At 57.9% G+C, this 21,644-nt stretch overlaps 1 protein-coding gene across 13 annotated transcripts in view; it reads left to right on the top strand.

Annotated features, from left to right (window-relative positions):
- Window positions 1-21,644, top strand: part of TNS3 (tensin 3) — a 215,542-nt gene that overhangs the window by 119,366 nt on the left and 74,532 nt on the right. For 12 of the 13 annotated variants that reach the window (XM_053897586.1, XM_053897594.1, XM_053897588.1 and 9 more), the window contains 3 exons: window positions 7,042-7,171; window positions 7,453-7,518; window positions 8,908-9,012. In XM_053897586.1, the coding sequence (XP_053753561.1) occupies window positions 7,042-7,171; window positions 7,453-7,518; window positions 8,908-9,012 (301 nt within the window). Of the gene's footprint in view, window positions 1-7,041; window positions 7,172-7,452; window positions 7,519-8,907; window positions 9,013-17,881; window positions 18,309-21,644 lie in introns of those variants that run through there. The other variant, XM_053897595.1, reaches the window with a different exon arrangement.

Genomic DNA, 21,644 nt, shown 5'->3' with positions numbered 1-21,644 from the left:
GTCTGGCTCTTCCTTGGGCCTCCTTTGCTATGGCGGGAAGTCCGAAAAAGCGATCAGGGGGCACTTCTGTGGCTATTTCGTTCCCAGCTCGCACTTGTGAGCTGCTGCGGCCGAGCAGAGGTGTTCGGAGGCACAGATGTGGGTGCGGGGGCCCCTGGGTCCCCGGGTGGATGAGGCCAGACTGGGCTGGCAGCTGGGCCATCAGGAGAGGGCTGTGTGGCCGATGCTCATGGTCCTTGGGGATCTGTGAAGCGAGACCTACCACGGTGTCACGGAGCAGGGGAGCACAGACAGGTGTGGGTCGAGTGGCGGGTCTGCGAGAAGACACGTGGCAGCAAGAACCCTGTGCTGGGGACTCGAGGGGGCCGGATGTGGGTGGGGAGTGGGGCCAGGGGCCCCAGGGGCGCAGGGGAAGGGGCCTGTCTGGGCCCCCATTTGTCCCACCCCACTTCACCTCAGGGCCTGGAGCTCCCGCCGAGAAGGGTGCCTCGGGGAGGGGACAGGGCTGTGCTGGGGTCTCCTGCCTGCCTGGCCTTCTGGATCTCTCTGGGTCCCCTCCCACCCAGCCCCCTGGCCTCTGGCCAAGACCTGGAGACCCTCCCCGTCTAGTTGTCTCTGCAGGTTCCTCGGTCCTGGCCAGAGGTTTCTCTTCCCTTGGCTCCTGGCCTGAAGCCCCCTCTGCTCCTGACCGTCCATCAAACCCCCCCAACCCCCGTCTTGATCGCGCCTTGTCTTCCCTGCCTCTCCCTGCAGGTCCACGCTGCCCCTCGCTCCCTTCTGCACCGTGCCGGGCCCCCAGGTCCCTCCCACCCCATGTCCACCAGCCTCCAGCACCCACCGTGCTGGTTTCTGGGAGCCTGCCCACGTGTTCCCCGGACGCCGAGTGTGAACTTGCCCTGCATCTCACCCAGTCCTGAGCTGCCCGTGCACCTCCTGAGCCCACAGCCGCTGCACGTCCCCAGAGCCGTGCTCCATGCCCTGTGACCCTGTCCACGTGCACCTGCAGCGTTGCTCTGCGACAGCTGAGCACCCTCCTGCGGGGAGGGTGGGGGGCTCCGAGGGGTTTCCTGCCCCCTCGATCATTTGTCCCCTGAGAGGCTGCATTCTGCTGGTGACCAGATGCCCCTTTCCTCGGGTCTTCTCCGTCAGAGGTGGGGTGTCTGAGCTGCCCCCTTTAGGCCGTGATCTGTGATCTGTCACCCGAGATGCCTCTGTGTCCCATGCTGGATGGTGCGGGGCCGGGTGCTAGGCCTGTCTGTGCACAGCTGGTCATCGTGCTTGTCAAGGGTGATGGCTCAGCTTTGCTGTGAGCCAGTGAGGGTGGCCGCTGGGCCCACGCCTGAGGCTAGAGGCCAGAGCACGCTGGCCAACCAGGTCTCCACCACAGGCCGCCTCGTGAGCCTGTGCCTGGGGCTGCCGGCCTTCAGGAGCAGGGACGGTGACTGGATGGGCCCTGGCAGCCCCAGGGGCACCTGCACCGAGGCAGAAGGGAGTGTGCGGATCGGGCGCTCTGGGGCTCTCCCGGGGTGAGTGTTTTGTCTCCTGTTGGCCCCTGTCTACGAGCTTGTGTTCCCATGAGAAGAGCCTGCGAAGGTGTCCCAGCTGCTCTCCCGGGAGATGCTTGTGCCCTGACGCCGCCTCTCCCCCACCTCCGTGCGTTCCTGCCACGGGGTAATTTTAGGACTCCACCGTCAGTACCATTACTTGATTGATGTTTCCTGTGTTTACGATTCAGTTCTGTGCCCTCTGCACTTACTCTCTGCAGCGTTACCAGATATGAGGAGGGTGCGGGGGCTCCAGCTGGGAAGGGGTATTTTTCCATCACAGGGTGACTTTTCTCTGTGCTGTTCACGGAAGTGAGTCCCGAGACGTTCAGTTCAGGAATCTGTCTCCCAGTAACATAGGATCTGAACCTCTTGGGTAGTTTCCCAGCTGGCCTATTTTTTTTTTTTTAAAGTTTTTATTTATTTATTTTTGAGAGAGAGAGAGAGAGAGAGAGAACAAACGGGAGGGGCTGAGAGACCGAGAATCCCAAGCAAGTATTTAATAAACAAGTGAGTACAGGAAGGAACAATCGACCCAACTCAGAAACATGAGTGTAAGAGAAGGTCTCATTTCGTTTTCTTCTTTTTATTTTTTTTTAAAGTTTTTTTAATGTTTATTTATTTTTGAGACAGAGAGAGACAGAGCATGAGTGGGGGAGGGGCAGAGAGAGAGGGAGACACAGAATCGGAAGCAGGCTCCAGGCTCTGAGCTGTCAGCACAGAGCCCAATGCGGGGCTCAAACCCACAGACCGCGAGATCATGACCTGAGCCGAAGTCGGACGCTTAACCGACTGAGCCACCCAGGCACCCCGTTTTCTTCTTTTTAAAATGTGTGTATTTATTTTGAGAGAGAGAGAGAGCACGCACACAGGTAGGGAAGAGGCAGAGAGAGGAAGAGAGAGAATCCCAAGCAGGCTCTATGTTGTCAGCACAGAGCCAGATGCGGGGCTCAAACTCCCAAACCATGAGATCATGACCTGAGTCGAAATCAAGACTCAGATACTTAACTGACTGAGCCCTCCCTGGCACCCCCCAGCTGGCTTTAACAAAGCTCCATAGACCAGGGGCGTAAACTGCACACATTTCTTCTCTCTTGGCGCTGGAGGCTGGATGTCTGAGATCCAGGCATGTCTGGGATGGTCCCTCCCGAGGCCTCTCCTGGGTGTATGGATGGCTGATTCCTCCCTGTGTCCCAGTGTGGTTGTCCCTCTGTGCTGTCCTTCTCCTGATCCCCTCTTTTTTTTTTTTTTTAAGTTTCTTTATTTTGAGAGAGTGAGAGTGAGCGAGCAGGAGAGAGAGAGAGAGAGAGAGAGAGAGAAAGAATCCCAAGCAGGCTCCACACTGTCAGTGCAGAGCCCGATGTGGGGCTTGATCTCACAAACAGTGAGATCATGACCTGAGCCGAAACCAAGAGTTGGTTGCTCAACCAACAGAGCCCCCCAGGTGCCCCAGATCTCCTCTTCTTACAAGACACCAGGCAGTGGACCAGGGCCCGTCCTGGTGACCTTGTTGACTGTAATCTCCTCTTGAAGAATCCTGTCTCCAAACACAGGCCTATTCTGAGGTCTTGAGGGTTAGGCCTCGACATGTGAATTTGGGGTGGGGGGGCAGACACAACCCAGCCCATGACAGCTGTGTTCGTTTGCAGCCCTATCCCAGCGAGATTAACAGTGAAATCAAGAACCGCTGGTGACAACGGGTCACCTCAGTCGTTTGCGGCAGCGCACGTAGCCTGGAGGACAGGAAAGGCAGTCACAGGCAGACTGCACTTCCGAGAGTTACCTCCCGTTTTGAGTGCAACGAGCAGGCGGGTGACTTGTTCAGTGGAGGGACACGTGAGGGTCCGGTGGGGGGAGAGCATCCCGCGGGTGTCACGGGAGAGGCGCGGCTGGCCTGGAGGTCGTCATCTGTGGGTGCTTGTGCGGTAGCTTGGAGCCCCAGGCCTTCTGGTTCCACCCGAAATCGACCTCGGGGATCATCGCGGGAGAAAGATGCTACAGAAACTTCCCTGAGGTTGGTGGAGCGTCTTTAGGGCGGTGCGAGCCACCCTTGCTCCTGCCCCTTGCCGTGGGAGCCTGGAGAAGCCCCAGGTCCCCTGCCCGGGGGGATTGAGTTACAGGGCTTCCCTCATGAAGGCATTTTCATTTCCACTCAAGAACTGGGAGACAGCCGTGACTCAGTGTGCTGAGGAGCAGGGAGGGCGCTTACGGGTTCACCACCAGCAGCTGTAGCGGGTTTGGCTCTCGGTCTAGTGTTCACTGAGCCCACCTCCCTGCCCTCGAAGGTGGGAGGAGTTCCCAGGGCTGGCTCACCGTCCTCGGTCATCATCTTCCCGAAGGCATCTCGCCCTCTGGGTTTTCCCCTCCTTGATCTGGTAAGTGTGCCCGGATAGATTTGCCCCTTTCCTCACCTGAGACCTGTTAGCCAAGACATCGGGGGCTGCGTTTGCAGGAAGTCGGGCCGCATCGGCTCTGACGGGCCGGGAAAGTGCTGGGGAGGGCAAAGCTCGGCCCTGGTCCTGGTGAGGCCGAGGGAGCAGTCTGACTGCCTGAGCACCGCCGGCCCATCCCCTCGCCCTCCCTCTGCACACCTGACCCTCCCATCTCTCAGGTCCACCCCTTCCGAAGGGCAGGGCCTCGGGTCCTCCGGGAGGAGGCCAGAGCTCTGTGAGCACAGCCAGGCCGTTATGTAACCTCGCTGAGGAATTCGCGTGGGTGCAGACGCAGTGGGATCCTGGCCTCGGCCCAGGGCCTTGATGGGCTTGTAAACACTTTCCCGTCCGGCGTGCCTGGTCTTGCTGTCTCCGCTTGTGCAAACCCTGTGGCCACTCACGTTGTGTCCTAGTGACTGCGGGGCTCCGCGACCTTGCTCCCGTGACCCAACTTCCAAACAGAGGGGACGCCTGCTCTGGGAGCTGCTGCGGACACCCAGCACTGTCCTTTACTCCCTCCTGCTGGGGGCACTTCTATGCGTGTCCTCAGCTCCCTCTGTGGACTTTGCTCCTCTGGCAGGCAGTTCCCACACACTTCCCGCTGTGCCTGCCTCTGTGTTTCCTTGTGACTTCTGTGCGCGCACCTTCCTCCCTGACTGTGCGGGCCACCTCCCAGACCCAGGCTGGGGCTTGATCCTTCCCGCGGTCCTAGCTCCACGACTGTGCTTTCGTTCGTAGCCAGCACCTGCTGACCTTTCCATGGGTGTGGACACGAATTACGGCATTTCGAAATTGCGGTTCGTGTTGGCACTGGATGATGTGGGTGTTCAGACTTACCAGGGTTAGAGATCACGGTTTTCAGTCTTTCAAGCGTGAGGTTGTAGCTTGTCCTCTGAGCCTATCCAGACGGCCATCACCGGGACCACCAGCAAAGTGAGTTGCAGCTGGGGGACTCTGTTTCCTGGTGGGGAGTGTCGAGGGTCCTGTTTCTTCTGCTGTTTGTACTAAGCTGGTGGGCACTGGGATGTTTCGTGGGAGGTGGCTCCAAGTAGGAGCTGCCTCAGATAAGGGCTGGCGGTAGGCAGAGGAGTGGGACACCTGCGGGCTGGCCTCTGACCTGGGCACAGGCGCTCCCGGGGCTGCGTCCTCAAGCTTTGAGCCCTTGGTCCAAGGCGCCGTTCTCTTGTTGATGGAGAGTTTGAATTAAAAACACATCCGTGCAGCCCAAGTGTTAAGCAGGGAGGTCAGCTTACCGGCCCCTTGCCCACCAGATGGATCCATGACATGTGTGATCAGGAATTCTGTCGCGGACGGGACCGCCACTGCACACACGGTGTGCGGTGCGGGGGGACCAAGACCCGGGCGCCGACCGCTCAAGGGCACAGGTGGGTTTTACGCTGGGCGACGGTTTCCGGATCGTCTCGTCAAGACAAGGAAGGCTCCAAGCGCTCAGACCCGTCCCCCGGGGCCCCCTCCCTCTAGAAGCTTGCAGCCTCTGATAGCGTCAGGCCGGTACGTGCGTTTGGGCTCGCGTGTTGTATGGATGTGTTGTGAGAGCTGATCATCCTCGGGATGGAGACTGGAGGTCACTGCTTGAACAGCCGCTGTGCCGCCAGGGAAATCCACGCGCCACCTGAGCGCCTTCCTTCCCCCGACCCAAGAGTTCCCGGTGGGTCGTGACGTTCGTGTCATACCCGTGTGCCCCCCTGCGGCTTTGGGGACAGGCTGTGGTGGACGGATGTCCTTCCCCCTTTTGTACGGAGTCCAGGCTGCTATGCTTTGAATTGTTTCAGACATGCGTATTCTAAAATCTGAAGGCAGGGGATGGACGTATTGTGGAAACTCACCGACCCCAGAGGGACAAAGGGGATGTTACAGGCCTCGGTCACTGTGATCGTTACGAGGTGCTGTCCTTGGTATCTTAGAGGGGGCATTTGGGGCGCTCACGTCAAGTAGCTGCTGATGGTTCTTTCCCCCCGAGTGTGAGGAGCGGGATTCTCGTCTCTCGCCGCCGATGCTGACACCTGTCGGCTTGGGCGGGGGATGGTTACGGGCTCTGCCTCTGGTGCCCGTGCCCCGGCAGGGCTCCCGGCGGGGGTGGACCCCGTCTGTGGGTCGGAGCTGCTCCGTGGTGGTGGCTGCCCGGACCTTGTGCAGGAAGGCTCCTGGGGTTTTCTGTGTCCTCAGGAGGCACCTGGCGTCTGTTCCCAGGGCAGGTGGCTGGGCTGGGGGGCCGGCGGGTGCCTCCCCATCTGCGGGAAGAGAGGTTCAGCACGAAGCCTCCGGAGGTGTGCAGGGAGGCCTGGGGTGTCTGCCAGCCAGCTTGTCAGGATTCTGCGGACGGGACACCCTGTGGGAGAGCAGGACCAGGCAGCTGCCCCGTAACGGTGTATAGGTCACTCCTCCTTCCGTGGAGTGGGGGGGGGGGTCCTCGCCTGCAGACATCACCCTGCTGTGGCCTGGGAGACCTCCTTGCGGCCCCGGCGCTCTCTCATTCCCTTGGGCGGGGAGGGGGGACTTCCACATAAAGGTGGCCCCGGGGACCCAGGGCACCCGCAGCCCTGAGTTCACATCAGTGCCATGGTGATTCTGGAGGCTGCTCTCAAGTGAGCGTCCAGGATATGGGACAGCCTTGCTCGGGTTATTTAAATGCCAGGCCCTCTCCCATCTACCCCTTCCCCTCCTCCCCTCCCTCTGCCTCTCCCTTTCTCTCTCTTTCTCTCCTGTCCTCTCCTCTCCAAATCCTAGCGCACACATAGGCATTTAGCACATGAAGTGTGGACGGTGAGGCCCAGCTGCCTGTGACACCTAGAGAATGTGGATGAAAGCAACGTCTTCCCCACAGGGAGTTACTAGACCCTGGGGAAGTTCATCCTGACGTGTCCTCTGCAACCAGAGTATCCGCATTGGCCTGACGGCCACGGGCCGTGGCTGTGGCCGTCAGAACTTAGGTCCCTTGGAAGTGGTGACATTTGCAGCTGGTCCACAGGGCTTGGTGGGGGGAGGCCTACCCCGTGACCCCCTGCTGCTCAAGAATTGGCCTGTGTGTCCCCTCTTCACACCAGATCAAGTGCTACCACAAGAAGTACCGTTCGGCCACCCGCGACGTCATCTTCCGCCTGCAGTTTCACACCGGGGCCGTCCAGGGCTGCGGGCTGGTGTTCGGGAAGGAGGATTTGGACACCGCCAGCCAAGGTGAGGCCCGCGGGCCTCTGGGACGCAGGTCACAGTGGGCAGTGGGTCTCTGTTTGCTCCTCTCCCTGTTCTCCCCATGCCCCATGCGCTGAACCTACCTGCCACTAACTGCTGGTCTCACAGAAGACCAAGCTCTGGTCCAGAGAATGTTCTGGAAACATGAAGAACTCCTCAGCCATGGGGCCTGCCCTGGTGGGTGTGGGCGCCATCCTGGCTGGAGTTTGTATGGGCTTTTTTGCCCCTTCATCTCTGAACTTGTCCAAACACGATTTGTTTTTCAGATGACCGTTTTCCTGATAACGGCAAGATTGAGTTAGTTTTCTCTGCCACTCCCGAGAAGATTCAAGGTAGGTGGGGTGCAGAATGCACGCGGAGGCAGGGTGCTTGCCAGCTTGGGTGGAGGGTCTGGTCCAATGGGGTCTCAGCATACTCTCCCACCTTTATGCGTATTGGGACATTGTCATCACAATTTTTTTTTAAGTTTATTTATTTTGAGAGAGAACGTGAGTGAGGGAGGGGGAGAGAGAGAGGGAGAGACAGAGAGAGAGAGAGAGGGAGGGAGGAAGAATCCCAAGCAGGCTCCATGCTGTCAGCGTGGAGCCAGAAGCGGGGCTCGATCTCATGAGCTGTGAGATCATGACCTGAGCTGAGATCAAGAGTCAGATGCTTAACCGACTGAGCCACCGGGTGTCCCCCAAGTTTCAAATAATAGGATAGTTTTCAGTGTGGTGAGGGGCGACTTACAGATAGCAGGGCCCAGTTGGATCAGTAAGACCCCAGACATGGGGAATCTTTTGCCTGAGGAAGAGCCCGGACCCTCGGTCTCTCAGCTTTTTGTCTCTCTTTCTGGGAGATCGTGCTGATTGTTTACTTTTCTCCCAACAAACAGTTGAATGTGTTTAAAGATGATTAGAAGTACAGTTGAGTACAAATATTTATTTGCAAACAAATAGATTCTCCTTTTTTTCTAAAAATAGAGGAATCTGCCCCTTTATCATCAAGGGGAGTGGTTCTTTTCTTTAGCGAGATTCATACTCAAAAACAATTTATTTTTTACTGATTTATTATTTAAAATGTTTATTTAATATTGAGAGAGTGTGTGCTCTAGTGGGGAGAGGCAGAGAGAGGTAGAGACAGAATCCCAAGCAGGCTCCTCACTATCAGCACAGAGCCTGACGTGGGGCTTGACCCCACAAACTGTGAGATCGTTACCTGAACCGAAGTTGGACACTTAACTGCCTGAGCCCCCCAGGCTCCCCGAGAACGTTTTAACTCAGGCTTGAATTGCTGGAGAAGATAGTCCCCTTCCTTCTGAGGTCAGTGCCCTAATTCAGTTGCTAGTTAAGTGCGAGGTGTGTGAGGTCACAACCATTGGCTTCCCCAGAATGTGGGCAGAGTGGCGCAGGGGTCTGGGAGCCTGGAGCCTGGGCATAAACGCGCCTCTCCGCCCTCTGCCTCAGGGCTGACCGCTCGGTGCCTCTCCGTCCCGGTCTGGGAAGTGATCTGGGTGGTCTTGGCGTGCACAGTTAGTACTCAGAGCCCAGAGTGGACTGAGTGCACAGCGGATGGAGAGCCAGAGTCCACACCAGCTGCGGTCAGCGCCAGGCTCCTGGGAGCAGGAACACGGGTCTTGGCGCTGGCTTTGGGCACTCAGGCCCGGCACGCCTCCGTCTGGTCCTCTGGGCTGGCGCACGGCGGCGTGCCTGGGCTGTGGCTGACACTTCCTCCCCCTGCAGGCTGTGAACACTTGTGCAATGACCACGGAGTGATCGTGGACTTCAACACGGCAGACCCCCTGATCCGCTGGGACTCGTACGAGAGCCTGAGTGCCGGCGGAGAAGGTATGTCCAGCAGCCGTCGTGAGGGCCCAGGGGAGGGGCAGAAGGCAGCCTGCTGGCAGTTAGATCAGAAATGTCCCTGCAGTCTGCTCGGATGCCAGAAACCCTGCCCTCTTTTGGGGTCCAGAGCCCCCGGGGCTGTGAGTTCAGGAGAGTATGTGAGAAGCAGAGAGGTTTCCTTGGGGCGCTGGCTGCGAGCTGCTGGGAAGGTGTCAGTGTCTCTGCACTGGGCTGGTTGACTTGGACGTTGCCGGTGGGGGGGGGGCACTCCCTGGGATGGGCAGGGAACCCCCCCCCCTCCCCCCCCCCGTGTGTCAGGTGACAGGAACGAGGCCCAGATAGCCAGCTCAGTGTCTCCTCCTCTCCCTGTCGTGCTTCTCCACCTTGGTGTCTGTTTGGTTTCTTACTTGACCAGGTTCTTGCTGGGCCGGGCATGCGAGCTCCTGGAGCAGACCCAGCCTGTCCTACAGTGCTCTCACGCATGGGGGCGGTGGCCGGAACTCGGCGACAGGCTTCTCTGCCACAGCGGGTGGGCGGTGGTGGGAGGCCGTGGGGGGCGTCCTGTTCGAAGGCCTGGTCCTGGGAGCGGTAGGAGGGCATTGCCCGTGTTGGAGGACTGCCACCCCGTCATCTCGGGGTCATGCTCCGTAAAGTCTCCGTGACACTGAATTAGTGATTGCCGGCCTTTGCTCCCAGGGGCGTTTTGGGTTCTCGTGAGCCTCATGTCACTGTGTTTTCTTAAGCCCACCAGTGCTTTACTCCATCATACGTGCGGTTCTGCGTAAAGGCCTTGTTTAGTCTGTGCTGTTGATTCAATGAACCCCCCACGCAGAAACAAGGTGTCTCTAACACACGGGTTTTCCCTGGAAGGCACGTCTCAGCTTCTCCCGCTCAGGACACTGGGCAGCCCTTCAGTAGGGAGTCATCATAAACATCAAAAGTACCAGCAAAGAGCACAGACATACAAAAACTGTGTCCTCAAGCAGGACTGGAGGGTGCATGTTGATGGCGTGAGAGCTGGGAACGTGCACATGGGGTGACTGCAAATCGTGGCCGCTCTGTGCGCCTCCATGGATGGCCACAAAAATGCCACGTGTTGATCGGGGATTAGAAATAAAAATTCTTGGTGAGTAGGTGAACTTGCAGATCTGGAGTCAGGGTCATGGTGGTGGAATCTACTTGCTGGCCTTGGTTTTTGCAGTTCTTCCCACGCCTTTCGTGTGTCCTGCGGGACTGTCCCTCCCTCCAGGGGGGAGTGGGAGCCACAGCTCTGCCCTGGCCGCCCACGTGTTCCTCCCTCGTCTCCACGGGAGCTCTGTGACTTCGAACAAGTCACTTGACCTCTCAGTGCCCTTTTCTGCTCCCCACGGGCAGTAATCGCACAGGCAGAGCTGCTGAGTGGACGTGGTCCCTGTGACCACCACGCACGTCCCACAGCTGATAGGGTCCCCTGACGCTGTCGTCACTTGCCCTGGAGCTCAGGGCTTGATGAGAACCCTAACACGGGGTCGGTGGAGACTGGGGAGCCCGAGACGCCTGTGGGACGGTAGGAGTCTCCCGTCTTGCCCCGCACCGGTGGATGGCACCACGGCACAGCGGAACCGAGTGGAGCCGGGGTCTGTGATAGGGGCTGTGGTGCTGGGACCCCAGTGACTCTGTTGTTCCACATAGAAAATGTTTCTGTTCCCGCCGTGTCACCTTTCTGCCTGTTTTGCTCGAAGATACATGACTACACTGTCACTGAGCATCACGGAATGTCACACGGAGGGGACTGCCCTAGCAGGACCTCCTGAGTCTGGAGTGTCACTCCCCAGAGGCCAGTGATGGCAGATCTCAGTGCTGCTGCCCGAGGGCTGCAGTGCCGGGTCACGGTCCCGTCCGTCCTTGCCAACTCTGCTGTGTGGTGCTGGGGTACCTGCAGCCCTGCACCCTGTCTGTGGGGAGGGTCTCTGCTCACTCCTGAGCCTCCTTCTCGTCTGAACCTCTGTGTCCCCACCTGGAAAATGGCCTGTTTTCAGGAGATCATTCCACAGGTCTCCTCCACCTCTGCAAGTTCTTTTTTTCTCCTTGTGCACATGGCTCGCCTGCCCTGAGCTCTCGTTCGCTTCGTGCCAGCCAGGTTTCTGCCATGCGAGGAGCTCAGGGAGAAGCGAGCAGGCCTTCTGATGGGGGAGGTGTGTGTGTGTGTGTGTGTGTGTGTGTGTGCATGAGCGTATGTATGTATGTGTGTATATGTCGGTGTATGTGTGTGTATGTGTGTATACGTATGTGCATATGTGTGTGCATGTGCATAAGCATATATATTTGCATGTGTGTATATATTTGCATGTATACATGATTATGAGTATACGTGTATATACAGAAGTATATATGCGTACGTATATATGTGTGTGTGTGCATGTGCACATACATGCATGTATTTCTGTATATGTATCTGAACAGTCACATCTACACATGTGTGCATATGTGTTTGTGTATATCTGTATATCTAAATATATGTATACGTGCGAATACATGTATATGTGTATACATGTAGTCGTATGTGTGTATATGTGTACATGTATATGCAGATATGCCCACGTGTGTATATATCTGCATATGTACATGATTATGTGAGTGTATATACAAATATAGTGTATATGCGTATGTGTGTATGTATTTGTGTGTACATATGTGTATATGTGTGTATACATAGGTATGTGTGTATTTTCTGTATATGTGTATGTATCTGGATATGCATGTGTCTACGTATATGTGCATGTGTGTCTGCATGTGCACATGTACATATGTGTGATATGTGTATATACCTGTGTGTATATATGTGTGTACATATCTGTATATGCATATGCTTACATATATGTGTGTGTACAAATACACTATATGCGTGTATATGTGTATACTCGTGTGTGTATATGTGTATATTTATGTACATGTGTATATATATTTGTGTATACAACTTTACTATATATGGATATTTGTGTATGTGTGTATATGAATATACTACATATGCATGGATATGTGTGTATATATGTTTGTATGCATATGTATGTGTGGATATGTGCATGTATGCTACTATACTCTACACGTATTTGTATATGGTGAGGGTGGGTGTGTATCTGTGTGTGCACCTGTCCCCACCCCCCAGCCGTCCCCATAGAATGCACCGTGTGCCAGAACTGGAGTGTGTGCCGGGAATTAGGAAACTCTCAGAGAAGCTGCCACTTGGCCAGTCACTCGGTGAGACTCACAGAGGAGGGGCTCTTGCAGGCAGGGCGTGCGGGAAGGCTCGTGGAGGAGCGTGGGGTGTGCCTGAGGAAGCAGTGGCTGCTGGGGGCTTGTCCCATCAGGAAGTGTTATCCTGCAGAGACTGCTTTCTGGTGGATGACAGTCCAGGACGACCTGGCCGGAGGGCCCAGGAGGGTGACACGGGGGTGCCCTGAAAGCTGTCAGGGCTGCAGCAGATGGCTGAAGGGGTTCGGATTCCTCGGCCCCTTCCCAGTGAGGTGTGGTCCTCTTCCCCTTCGGTGCAGGACGCTCCGCCACACTCCGGGGAGGGGCGGAGGGGCTGCTGGGCAGGAAATGTGTGGCTGCGGAGTGTGTGGAGCTGGCTCAGGAGCAGGGTGTGCTCGTTCCGGATCCACTTGTAATATCAGGTGTTGGCATTTCACAAGTGGATCTGAAAGCTTTTCCGCTTAGAGAGCATGCTGGGGTTTTACGTTTGGAGAAGCAAAGTGAGCTTTGGAGCTTCGACAGCTTAGCAGAGGGAGGGTCCGCCAGAATGTGGCAGATGAGACCATGGGCCTGGCTCTGCTCTGTGCAGACCTCAGAAAGCACCTACCTGTCACTCTCCTGACTTAGAGCCTCCAGTCCCTGGCCCCCAAGGTCCCCGTCACGTGTGATCCCAGGACCCAGAGAGTTAATCTGCCCAGACAGCAGGCACCAGTTGGGAAGGAGGGTGACGGCACATCTTATCTGAAATACAAGAGTCTCACCCTCTGTGCTAAGAACCATATGCAAACATCCTTTGGGTGTTAACTTGAAACCGGATTGGATCCTGTGACAAGAATACGTGTGATGCTGGAGGCAGTTTAATGAGTGATAGCCGGCCCTGAGCTGTCTTGTCACTCAGAGACCATGGCCTTTCTAGCCCAAGTGCCATCTGGGAAAGCGCGTGCATCAGAATTCACGTTTGGACCAGTTTGCGTTCATTAACACATGTGAGCCCCCTGGGGACAGCCAGGCTCGGTTGAGCAGATTAGCCCTGGACAGACAGTGGGCACAGACACAGAGGCCGCTTGGTCTGGCTGGGGTCATGGGCCTCTACCGCACACAGCCTTGTGAGGGCATGCGCTCAGGACAGTCCCCTGTGCACACAGACAGGGGTCTGAAAGGCAGGGGCAGCTCCTGGACCGCCTCGGAGTCAGGCCAGCGCACATATACCCTCTTGTACTCTCCTCCTGTCCTTTGTGAGAGGGGTGGCTGTCATGCCTGCCCTTTGATGGCTGCACCTGCTTACACAGCCTGGCAGTTCCTGGTTGTCCCTGATCCTTACCTGGAGTGCAGTCTTGGGACTCTGCCTTGGGTACCAGCACCTTAAGAGTTCTGATCCCTAGTGGGCTCATGGCAAACAGGTGTTTGAGGTCGAGTCGGCAGGGACCGTGACCTCTCAAAGGAAGGCCAGGACATTTGCTACAGGAAAAGTCCGGCAACACTTTGGGTGTCTGATGCCACCCACGTGGGAAGGAATGCGAGTTTTCACTATCTGGTCAGCAGAGCAAGAGGTTCAGCAGGGTGGGGGCTGGGATGCACCTGCGCTCTCGCGCCCCGCCCCCAGCGCGCCCCGCCCCCAGCGCGCCCCGCCCCCAGCGCGCCCCGCCCCCAGCGCGCCCCGCCCCCAGCGCGCCCCGCCCCCAGCGCGCCCCGCCCCCAGCGCGCCCCGCCCCCAGCGCGCCCCGCCCCCAGCGCGCCCCGCCCCCAGCGCGCCCCGCCCCCAGCGCGCCCCGCCCCCAGCGCGCCCCGCCCCCAGCGCGCCCCGCCCCCAGCGCGCCCCGCCCCCAGCGCGCCCCGCCCCCAGCGCGCCCCGCCCCCAGCGCGCCCCGCCCCCAGCGCGCCCCGCCCCCAGCGCGCCTACATAGTCTTGTTGCTCTGGCTCTGGCCCCAGGAGTTGCTAGGTAACAGGTGGCAGTGAGGGTGTCTCTGGGCACAGGCTTCATGTCCTGCAAGTCTACGGTCTCCAGCAGGCACCTCAGGAGATGAGTTTCCCCTCCCCACCCATTCCCCTGCCGGGACCTTCTCTGCCCATCGTCCCTCCTTAGGTCTCCTATATCCGCCCTGTCGGGATTGTGTAGAAGGTACTATTTGAAGACCAGGTTCTGCCATTAAAAGTCAGAAGCCAGAAGTCCGAAGCCACAGCCCATGTGGTTGTTTTGGGACAGCACATAGTTGAAATCACCTTCAAACTCCAGCAAACGAGATTTTTACACACACAATTGCATACGATTAGGTTTTTATTCTCACTACAGGTCCAAGGACAGAGGGTGTGGCTGTGTTTTATTGTTCTTGTTCTGGAAGCTGTCATCAGGGGCAGGGTGGATGGTGGGAGGAGCAAGTGTGAGACAGAGTGTCTGTCCTGGAGTTATATTTAGCATGTCCAGCCCAGATTGCAGAGCATATGGCTCACAAAGCATCCAGCCATTTCTTGGGAATTGGGGTCGTTTTAGTGGCAGTATGTGACACTGTGTCAGCAGTGTGAGCGTCAAGTGCCCTCAAAGTGCTCAGTGTGTGTGTGAGTAGGGGGGCTTCCATCGAGGGCAGTGAAGGCAGCATCCTCCGTGCCCCTGTCCCCTGAATGGAGGACACATGTTCTGGGAGCAAAGCCAGGGAGTTAGCGCTACAGGGCAGCACCGTGCCTAGAAGGGTCCTTCTTGGTGGGGACCTGGCCTGTAGGTGACTGGGTGACAGGTGTGTCTGGTTGAGAGAAGAGGCTGATGTCAGGCTGGTGGGGGGCGGGGAGGGTGTCTGCGGTGACGGGCAGGTGCAGAAGCCAAGGAAGCGGTTCCCAGTGGACAAGCATCTTGACAGCTCCCTGGGCCTGCCCTGCCCACGGCCTGGCTGTCCTAAAGGTGGGGTCACCTGCATAGTCAGTGACCCCCTCACTGAACGGGCCCTGGACAGGTGCGCAGCTGTCCCTAGGAGGTTATCTCCCCGAAACCGAGAGGCATGGAGAGACTTACCTTGTTGGTTTATACTGACATAACAATGGCTTATTCACAGCCTGCCATACCCTGTGCTGTCCTGGCTCTGGGGATGTCACTACGGGAAATGGAAGTAATTCAGGATTGGTGGTGGAAACGTTCTGAGGACAGTCCTGCTGTGAAAGCTCAGCAGTGTTTTTTAATTAAAATTTTTTTTAAGTTTATTTTTGAGACAGAGAATGAGAGAGGGGCAAAGAGAGAGGGGGAGAGAGATTCCCAAGCAGTCTCTGTCCTGTCAGCGCTCGAATTCACGAACCGTGAGACGATGACCTGAGCCAGGATCAAGAGTCGGATGCTAAACCGACTGAGCCACCCGGGCGCCCCTGTGTTTTTAAATCCATATTGAATGTGGCACATTTGTTACCTGGAATCCGTTCTCACTGTCCTTAGACCAAACACCCACGGATATACTGGCGTTGATCTTAGGAATTCAGGCAAGATTTCAGCAGTGATACTTTGCCTTTGGACGAGGAGCAGGTCCCCACGAGCAGGGCATGAGGGGAACGATCTTTCAGCCTGGACCCTGCAGGTGAGGGTCCACCAGGCATCCTGCAGGACTCCTGTGCCACATCCTCCTGTGCCACCTGCCGACTGCTTCCAGAGACACTCAGGAAACCCACCGCGTCTTTTCTGCATTAGATGGGTCACCCTGTGTGCACAATTATAGCTCTGTGAAGGCTAAAAGTTTTGAGGCCTTTCCAGACCCTGAGCCACACAGCTCCCTTCCGGGCAAACATCAGCAAAGCCTCAAAGACCACGTTGTTTCGGGAGAGGTTCATGCTAACGGCCGGAATGGGCTCTGTGTACTCAAACCCACTGGCAGGGATTGCTGGGAGGTAACCGCATGTTGAACGTGCTCAGTGGCCAGCAGCGTGGACGCCGAGACCTGCAGCCTGTTAGAAACAGAGAGAGGAGACCCAGATCCGAGTATAGACGCTCGCGTCTCCTTCTCACCACTGAGTCCTGGCACGGGCGGCAGCTTGAGACACGTGGGTCTGATCTCTAGGGTCTCGTCCAGCAGAAGGCCGGGACCCCCGCTCACACCCAGACACAGAGCTGGCTCCAACCCGGCAAAGCCTGGAAGGCCCCAGAGAACTTCCAACTGTGATTTCTTTCCTTTCCTTGTGAATTCTTCACAGGGGAAATACCATGTGCTCAGTGAGTCACTTCCATGATTACGGTGACAGTGTTAATTGCACAGCAGGTATGGTGGGGTCCCTTCCCTCGATGGCAAGTGGATTATCTGTGACCTTGCCGGTGCCAGATTGCATAGACCTTCTTGCGCAAGAAACGTGCATTGTGCCCCTAATGGAAGAGATACTTTTTCCTGGGTGAGCGCGGACTTTTGTCGTGGCCTCCTGTCCATGCCTCTTGTCTCTGTGGCCACTTGGGGGTGGCTTATCGGAGGTGGGCGCTGCCCTGCCCGCGCTGACCGCCTGGTTGTGTCCCACCTCACGGTGACGGAGCGGTGACCCCGGTAAGGGTTCTGGTTGTGCTGTGGGGATGTGCAGGCATCGGATGGTCTGTGCTGGTTTGTGCAGGCGTGTTCTGTTCGTTTAAAGAGTAAAGGCGTGTGACCGTGCCCCACCGCTATGCAGCCAGGGCAAGGGTAAACTGGGGTCCGCAGACCACCCGGGTAGCAGGTACTGAGGCCTGAAATGTGGGGGAACGCGGGGAGGGGAGGCGCGTGCAGGCTGTGCGATTAGCACGGAGGACGGACTCGACCCCATCCAGCTGGAGAAGGAGGCACAGCCCCAGAGAGGAAGGATGCCAGGCGGGGATGTTCTGGCCGGCTGTCCGATGCTCACACTGTGGCGTGTCGACAGGACGCAGGTCAGGCTGGCTCCCGGTGTCAGCTGGAGGCTTGGAAGTCAAAGCTGAGGTTGGCTGAGTGGCTCTGGAGAAACTTTTCCCCGCCTCCTCAGCCTCCAGGGTTCAAATTTCACTGAACCTGATTGCGCGAAACCCCGCCCTCGTGTTTACATTGCGCTGCCCTTTTTGGAGCCATCGAGTCCCCCTCTTAGCCTAGACCTTCTACCTTCTGCCCTGGCCTGAGAGGGAGGCCGACCTGCAGCGCCCCCCCCCCCCCCCAGCGGGATGCTGCCGTCCTGCATGGAAAAGCGGGTCCCCCGGGCATAGCTTGAGCACACTGCTGGGCCGTTTGGAAGGAAGGTGAGCGGGGAGCATGTGCGAACGTGGCTTCTGCGAGGCTTCGCAGACCTGCAGCAGAGCCCTGCGCTTCTCTGAGGTTGCAAACCAGACAGAACCATGGGAGGCAGGAGACGGTGCTCCCCAGAAAAGGGGAGGACGCCCGGGATGTAAAGGAATCCGTTTCAGGTTGGCAGGAAGGAGCACCATGCAGGCCCAGGGAAGACTGTTTGCAGGTTAGGGGCCCCGTAAGTGCCTCCCCTCTTAGAGAGGCAGTGGTGGTTTGGGATGGGGTTTGTGGCCGGCCGGCCCGGGGGAGCTCTGATTCGGCGGCGGGGCTGGCCTGTTCCCCTGGCCGGCTGGGTCTGGAATGTGTTTTCACAGTTAGGAGTGGCCGCGAAGGGAGCCGGTCACACACTGCCCGGATAAATGCCCTGGACAGGACGGGCGTGAGCTGGGGCGTCGGCTAGGAGAGGTGCCCTGCCATGGTGTTTGTGTGGGCTGTCCGGGCACGGCCCTGCCGTGTGCCCCAGTGCCCTTCGTCGCAGCATGCTGCGCCTCGCCCGGGGACAGGAGGGATCACCTGGAGTCCTGGAGTCCCAGCTCTGAGGCGCTGGGCCCCCGCGGTGGGCGCCTCCCTTCCTGGAGAGGCGGGTCCCCGCAGACTTCCCGTTGGAATGTTCCACTCCTGCATTTTTTTCCCCTCCTACTCCGTGTTTCTCCAAGAATTTACAGCCTGCCTTGTTTCTAGAGAACGTTCTCCCAGAGCTCATCTGGGCTCCGGAGGGAGCAAATTCCATGCCGGCTTGGCAGGAGATGCGTTCCTGCCTTGTGGTTTGGGGGGCGGGGGGGGTGGTGGCTCTGAGTTGGGGGCCCCAGGCAGCGCTCACTGTCAAGGTAAGAAGGCACACCGCGGGGAGCCCCGTCCCAGGAGGCAGGTAATTCTGGGCCTCAGGGGAGGAGCTGGGTATCCTGGTCCAGGGGGCAGGCCCTGCTTTCACGGCCGTGCAATTCTGGCATCTTCTGCTTTTGGTAAAACAGAAGCCGGGGCACAGGGTAGGGGGTGGCTTTCCTGTCACTCTGTGATCTGTCAGAGTCGCTGCATGGTCACTGTGTGTCTGCCTTTGGGGATGAGAGGTTGTGTTCTCAGAGACTTAAGCGTGGTCGCTGCTCGTAGCTCCGGATTTACTCTGGAAGGAGAAATAATTTGATATGAATGCAGGGCAGTCTTTAATCAGCACAGGGGCGGAATCCCGTTGGAGTAAAAGAAAAGCAAACCTGGTTTCAGGAGCGGTTTGTAGGGGTGCAGTTACACGTGCCCGAGAGGAGAGAGAGATCTCTGAGTGACCTGGGGAGATAATGCTCCTCCACCTGAAGGATCCCCCCCACACTGGCTCCTGCCGGGCACTTGTGAAAAGTGGGGCCTCAGGTCTCAGTCCCCACGGCCCCCTGAGGGTAGGAGGCATCCCGGGGACACCCACGTCTCCCCGACTGGTCCCATCCCCCTTCCGGCTCCTTGCTGGGGGACAGAGCTCTCTGGGTCTCAGAGGCTGGGACCTGGGTGCACCCTCTGCATGGCACAACGGGCACCGAGACACTGGCCCGATGCCAAAGGTCTGGACGCAGGTCGGTGTCCCTGCAGGGTCCATTCTCAGAATAGCAAGCTGGGCCGTCCACACTGCTGCTGCATCTGTGTGCCAGAGCCCAGGTAGCAGGTGCAGGAGACACGGTCTCTACCCACTCCTGCTGGGGTCCGGAGGTGCAGACTGAAGGCTCCAGGGTTGTGCTGGAAGGTCCACTGGAGCCGGGGTGACTGTCACGCAGCTGCTGAGCCCCTTGGACATCGTGGTTCTGCAGCGGCGAGTTCTACGCCTTCCAGGGCTCGTGCTGAGCTAACAGGGCGGTGTAGAGGCCCCGGGAACCGCCTCCCGCTTAGGGCGGCCACTTGTGTCCTCTGTACCATTAAGGACCCCAAGGAGCTTGGGGTGGCGGCTGGGTCCCAGGGCCAGGCTGTGGGATGTGCAGGACAGTTGAAGGCTGCCTGGTGGTCTGGGTCAGGTCAGACCGTGACTTCGGGAGCATTGCGGGATGTTATTTTAAAAAACCATCTTCTTCGCTGTTCCGTGAAGAATCCGTCTTTCAGCTCAGTTCCCAAAAGGGTACGGTTGGTTGAGCTGAATTCCAGGCACTCATTGATGGGACTAGCTCCTGCTCCCCAGGCTCTGGGCCCAGAGAACACAGACACAGGTGGTAGGGGATCCCGGAATCGGTCACCGGGACAGGGAGGGGACAGTGTTCGCCCTGGGCTGACGTGTGACACTGTCTGTGGTGGTCTCACTGGATAGTCCCATGATCCCAGAGCGGCTCTCATCCAGCTCGCCCTCGCTCTCCCTCCCCCTCGCCGGGTCAGTTCTCCGCAGATAAGGAAAGTGAGGTCAGAGGGGCTGAGTAACTCACCCAAGGTCACACAGCTGCGGTCAGGATTTTTAATCAGAATTGGAACCCAGATGGATTGTGGAAGGGAGTGAAAGTGTGCTCATAATCCACTCCAGTGGAAAAGTCCACACGGACTCTATGGCACAAAGGGGGGCACAGAGGGGCCCCAGGGACCGCCACCCCAAGGGGAGGAGAGTTCTGGCCACATCACGGGGCCTGGGAGCAGGAAGGAAAGGCCTAGAAGAGAGGGAGGAGGGGGAGGGAGCCACAGCAGGGTGGACGCAGCGCACTGAGTCTCCTTTCCTTCTTGACTTCGCACGATGGGGGTTTTGATCGCGGGGTACTTTGCTTACGGTAAAATGTACTGAGCTTAGTGTGCTGTTCAAGTTTGCCTTTCTTTCTACGAAGCTCCCACCACAGCCAAGATACAGGACGTTTCTGTGTCGCCGATCACCCCTGGGGCCCCTCCGTGCCTCCCCTTGAGGGCCTTTATCCCAGAAGGCCATGGGGGGACGGTTGTGATGTTCCTTCTTCCTTGCTGGGAAGCCGTCAGAACCTCGGGCTGTGGGGACATGGTGCTGAAGCGGTCGGTCTGGCTGGGTGGCCGGAGCGAGTCACGTGGAGGGTGACCGGAACGCGTCCCCTGGGTCCCGCCGGAGGCAGCTGTGACCCTCCTACTGCAGAGAAATGGCCAATCAGGTGCATCCTGGCAGGCGGACTTCCCTTTCTCGGGGGTGGGGGTCCTGTCCCCAGCGGCTGTGGGCGCAGCGGGAGGGGGCAGGTCACGATTCTGAGCACAGAGACACACAGTCTGCCTGGGTGCCCACCGCCCTGCAGCCTGGGAAAGGGACACAGAACCTGGCCCCAGCCCAGCGGCCTGGGAACGCGGGACACCATCTGCACCAGGAGGCACGTCAGGAGTTAGGGAGGAAAGCACACTGTCCGGGCGGTTGCCGAGGAGGGAGTGGGGTGTGTGTGTGGAAATTGCAGAGAAAACATTCGGCGAATTCCTCTCCAAAATTAAGTTGTTAATTCCACAGAAGCGGTTGGTCAGCTCTGGAAGTTCAGTGTTTTAAAAGACCGGGCGGCAGGAACCTGGGGTGGGTCCGAGGTCGGTGGAGTCCCAGATGCTCTGCCCCCGTTCCGGAGGCCTGTTTTTTTCTGAAACATCTGCACAGCCTCTCCGAGCCTCTGTTTTCTCATCTGCAAAATGGGGTTTCCAATTCCTGCTTCACAGCATCGCTCTGGGGATTAAGTGAGACCCATCCTGGGGGTGTCACGGAGCCCAGGCATGAAGAGCCTTTGCCTTCAGAATGTCATCCTGATGCCATGGCGATTTCGGGAAAGGGCGTCCCCACCTCTCTGTTTCCCTGAAGGCATAGCCCCGTCTGGGCACGCACCTTCTCGCATCCTGCTCCCCCCTTCTGCCCCTGTCGGCCCATCGGATGCCTGAGATGTGCCCGCTGCTCTCTCACCTCCTGCTTCTCCCCCTGTAGCCCGGCCTGAGCGCGCAGGAGGGAGTCCCTTGACCCTTCCTCCTCCTTCTCTGTTGGCCTCGGCAGCCGTGAAGTGCGTGGGGCCCTCCGGTGAACATTCCCCAGGGGCGCTTTCTCGTTTTCTCCAATGAGGACTCATGGGGAGCACCCTGTTCTCTCTTTTGAAATGAAACTTGAGCTTTCTTTTTTTAAAGTTTATTTGTTCATTTTGAGAGAAAGCAGGGGAGGAGCAGAGAGAGAAAGAGAGAGAGAGAATCCCAAGCAGGCTCTGCGATGCCCGTGCAGAGCCCAACGCGGGGCT

Source organism: Panthera pardus, unplaced genomic scaffold (genome assembly GCF_024362965.1).
Source record: "Panthera pardus isolate Hobbes unplaced genomic scaffold, ASM2436296v1 HiC_scaffold_8, whole genome shotgun sequence".
NCBI classification, from domain to species: domain Eukaryota; kingdom Metazoa; phylum Chordata; class Mammalia; order Carnivora; family Felidae; genus Panthera; species Panthera pardus.
The sequence above is the reverse complement of the archived record's forward strand: the minus strand, read 5'-3'. Positions and strand labels throughout refer to the sequence as shown.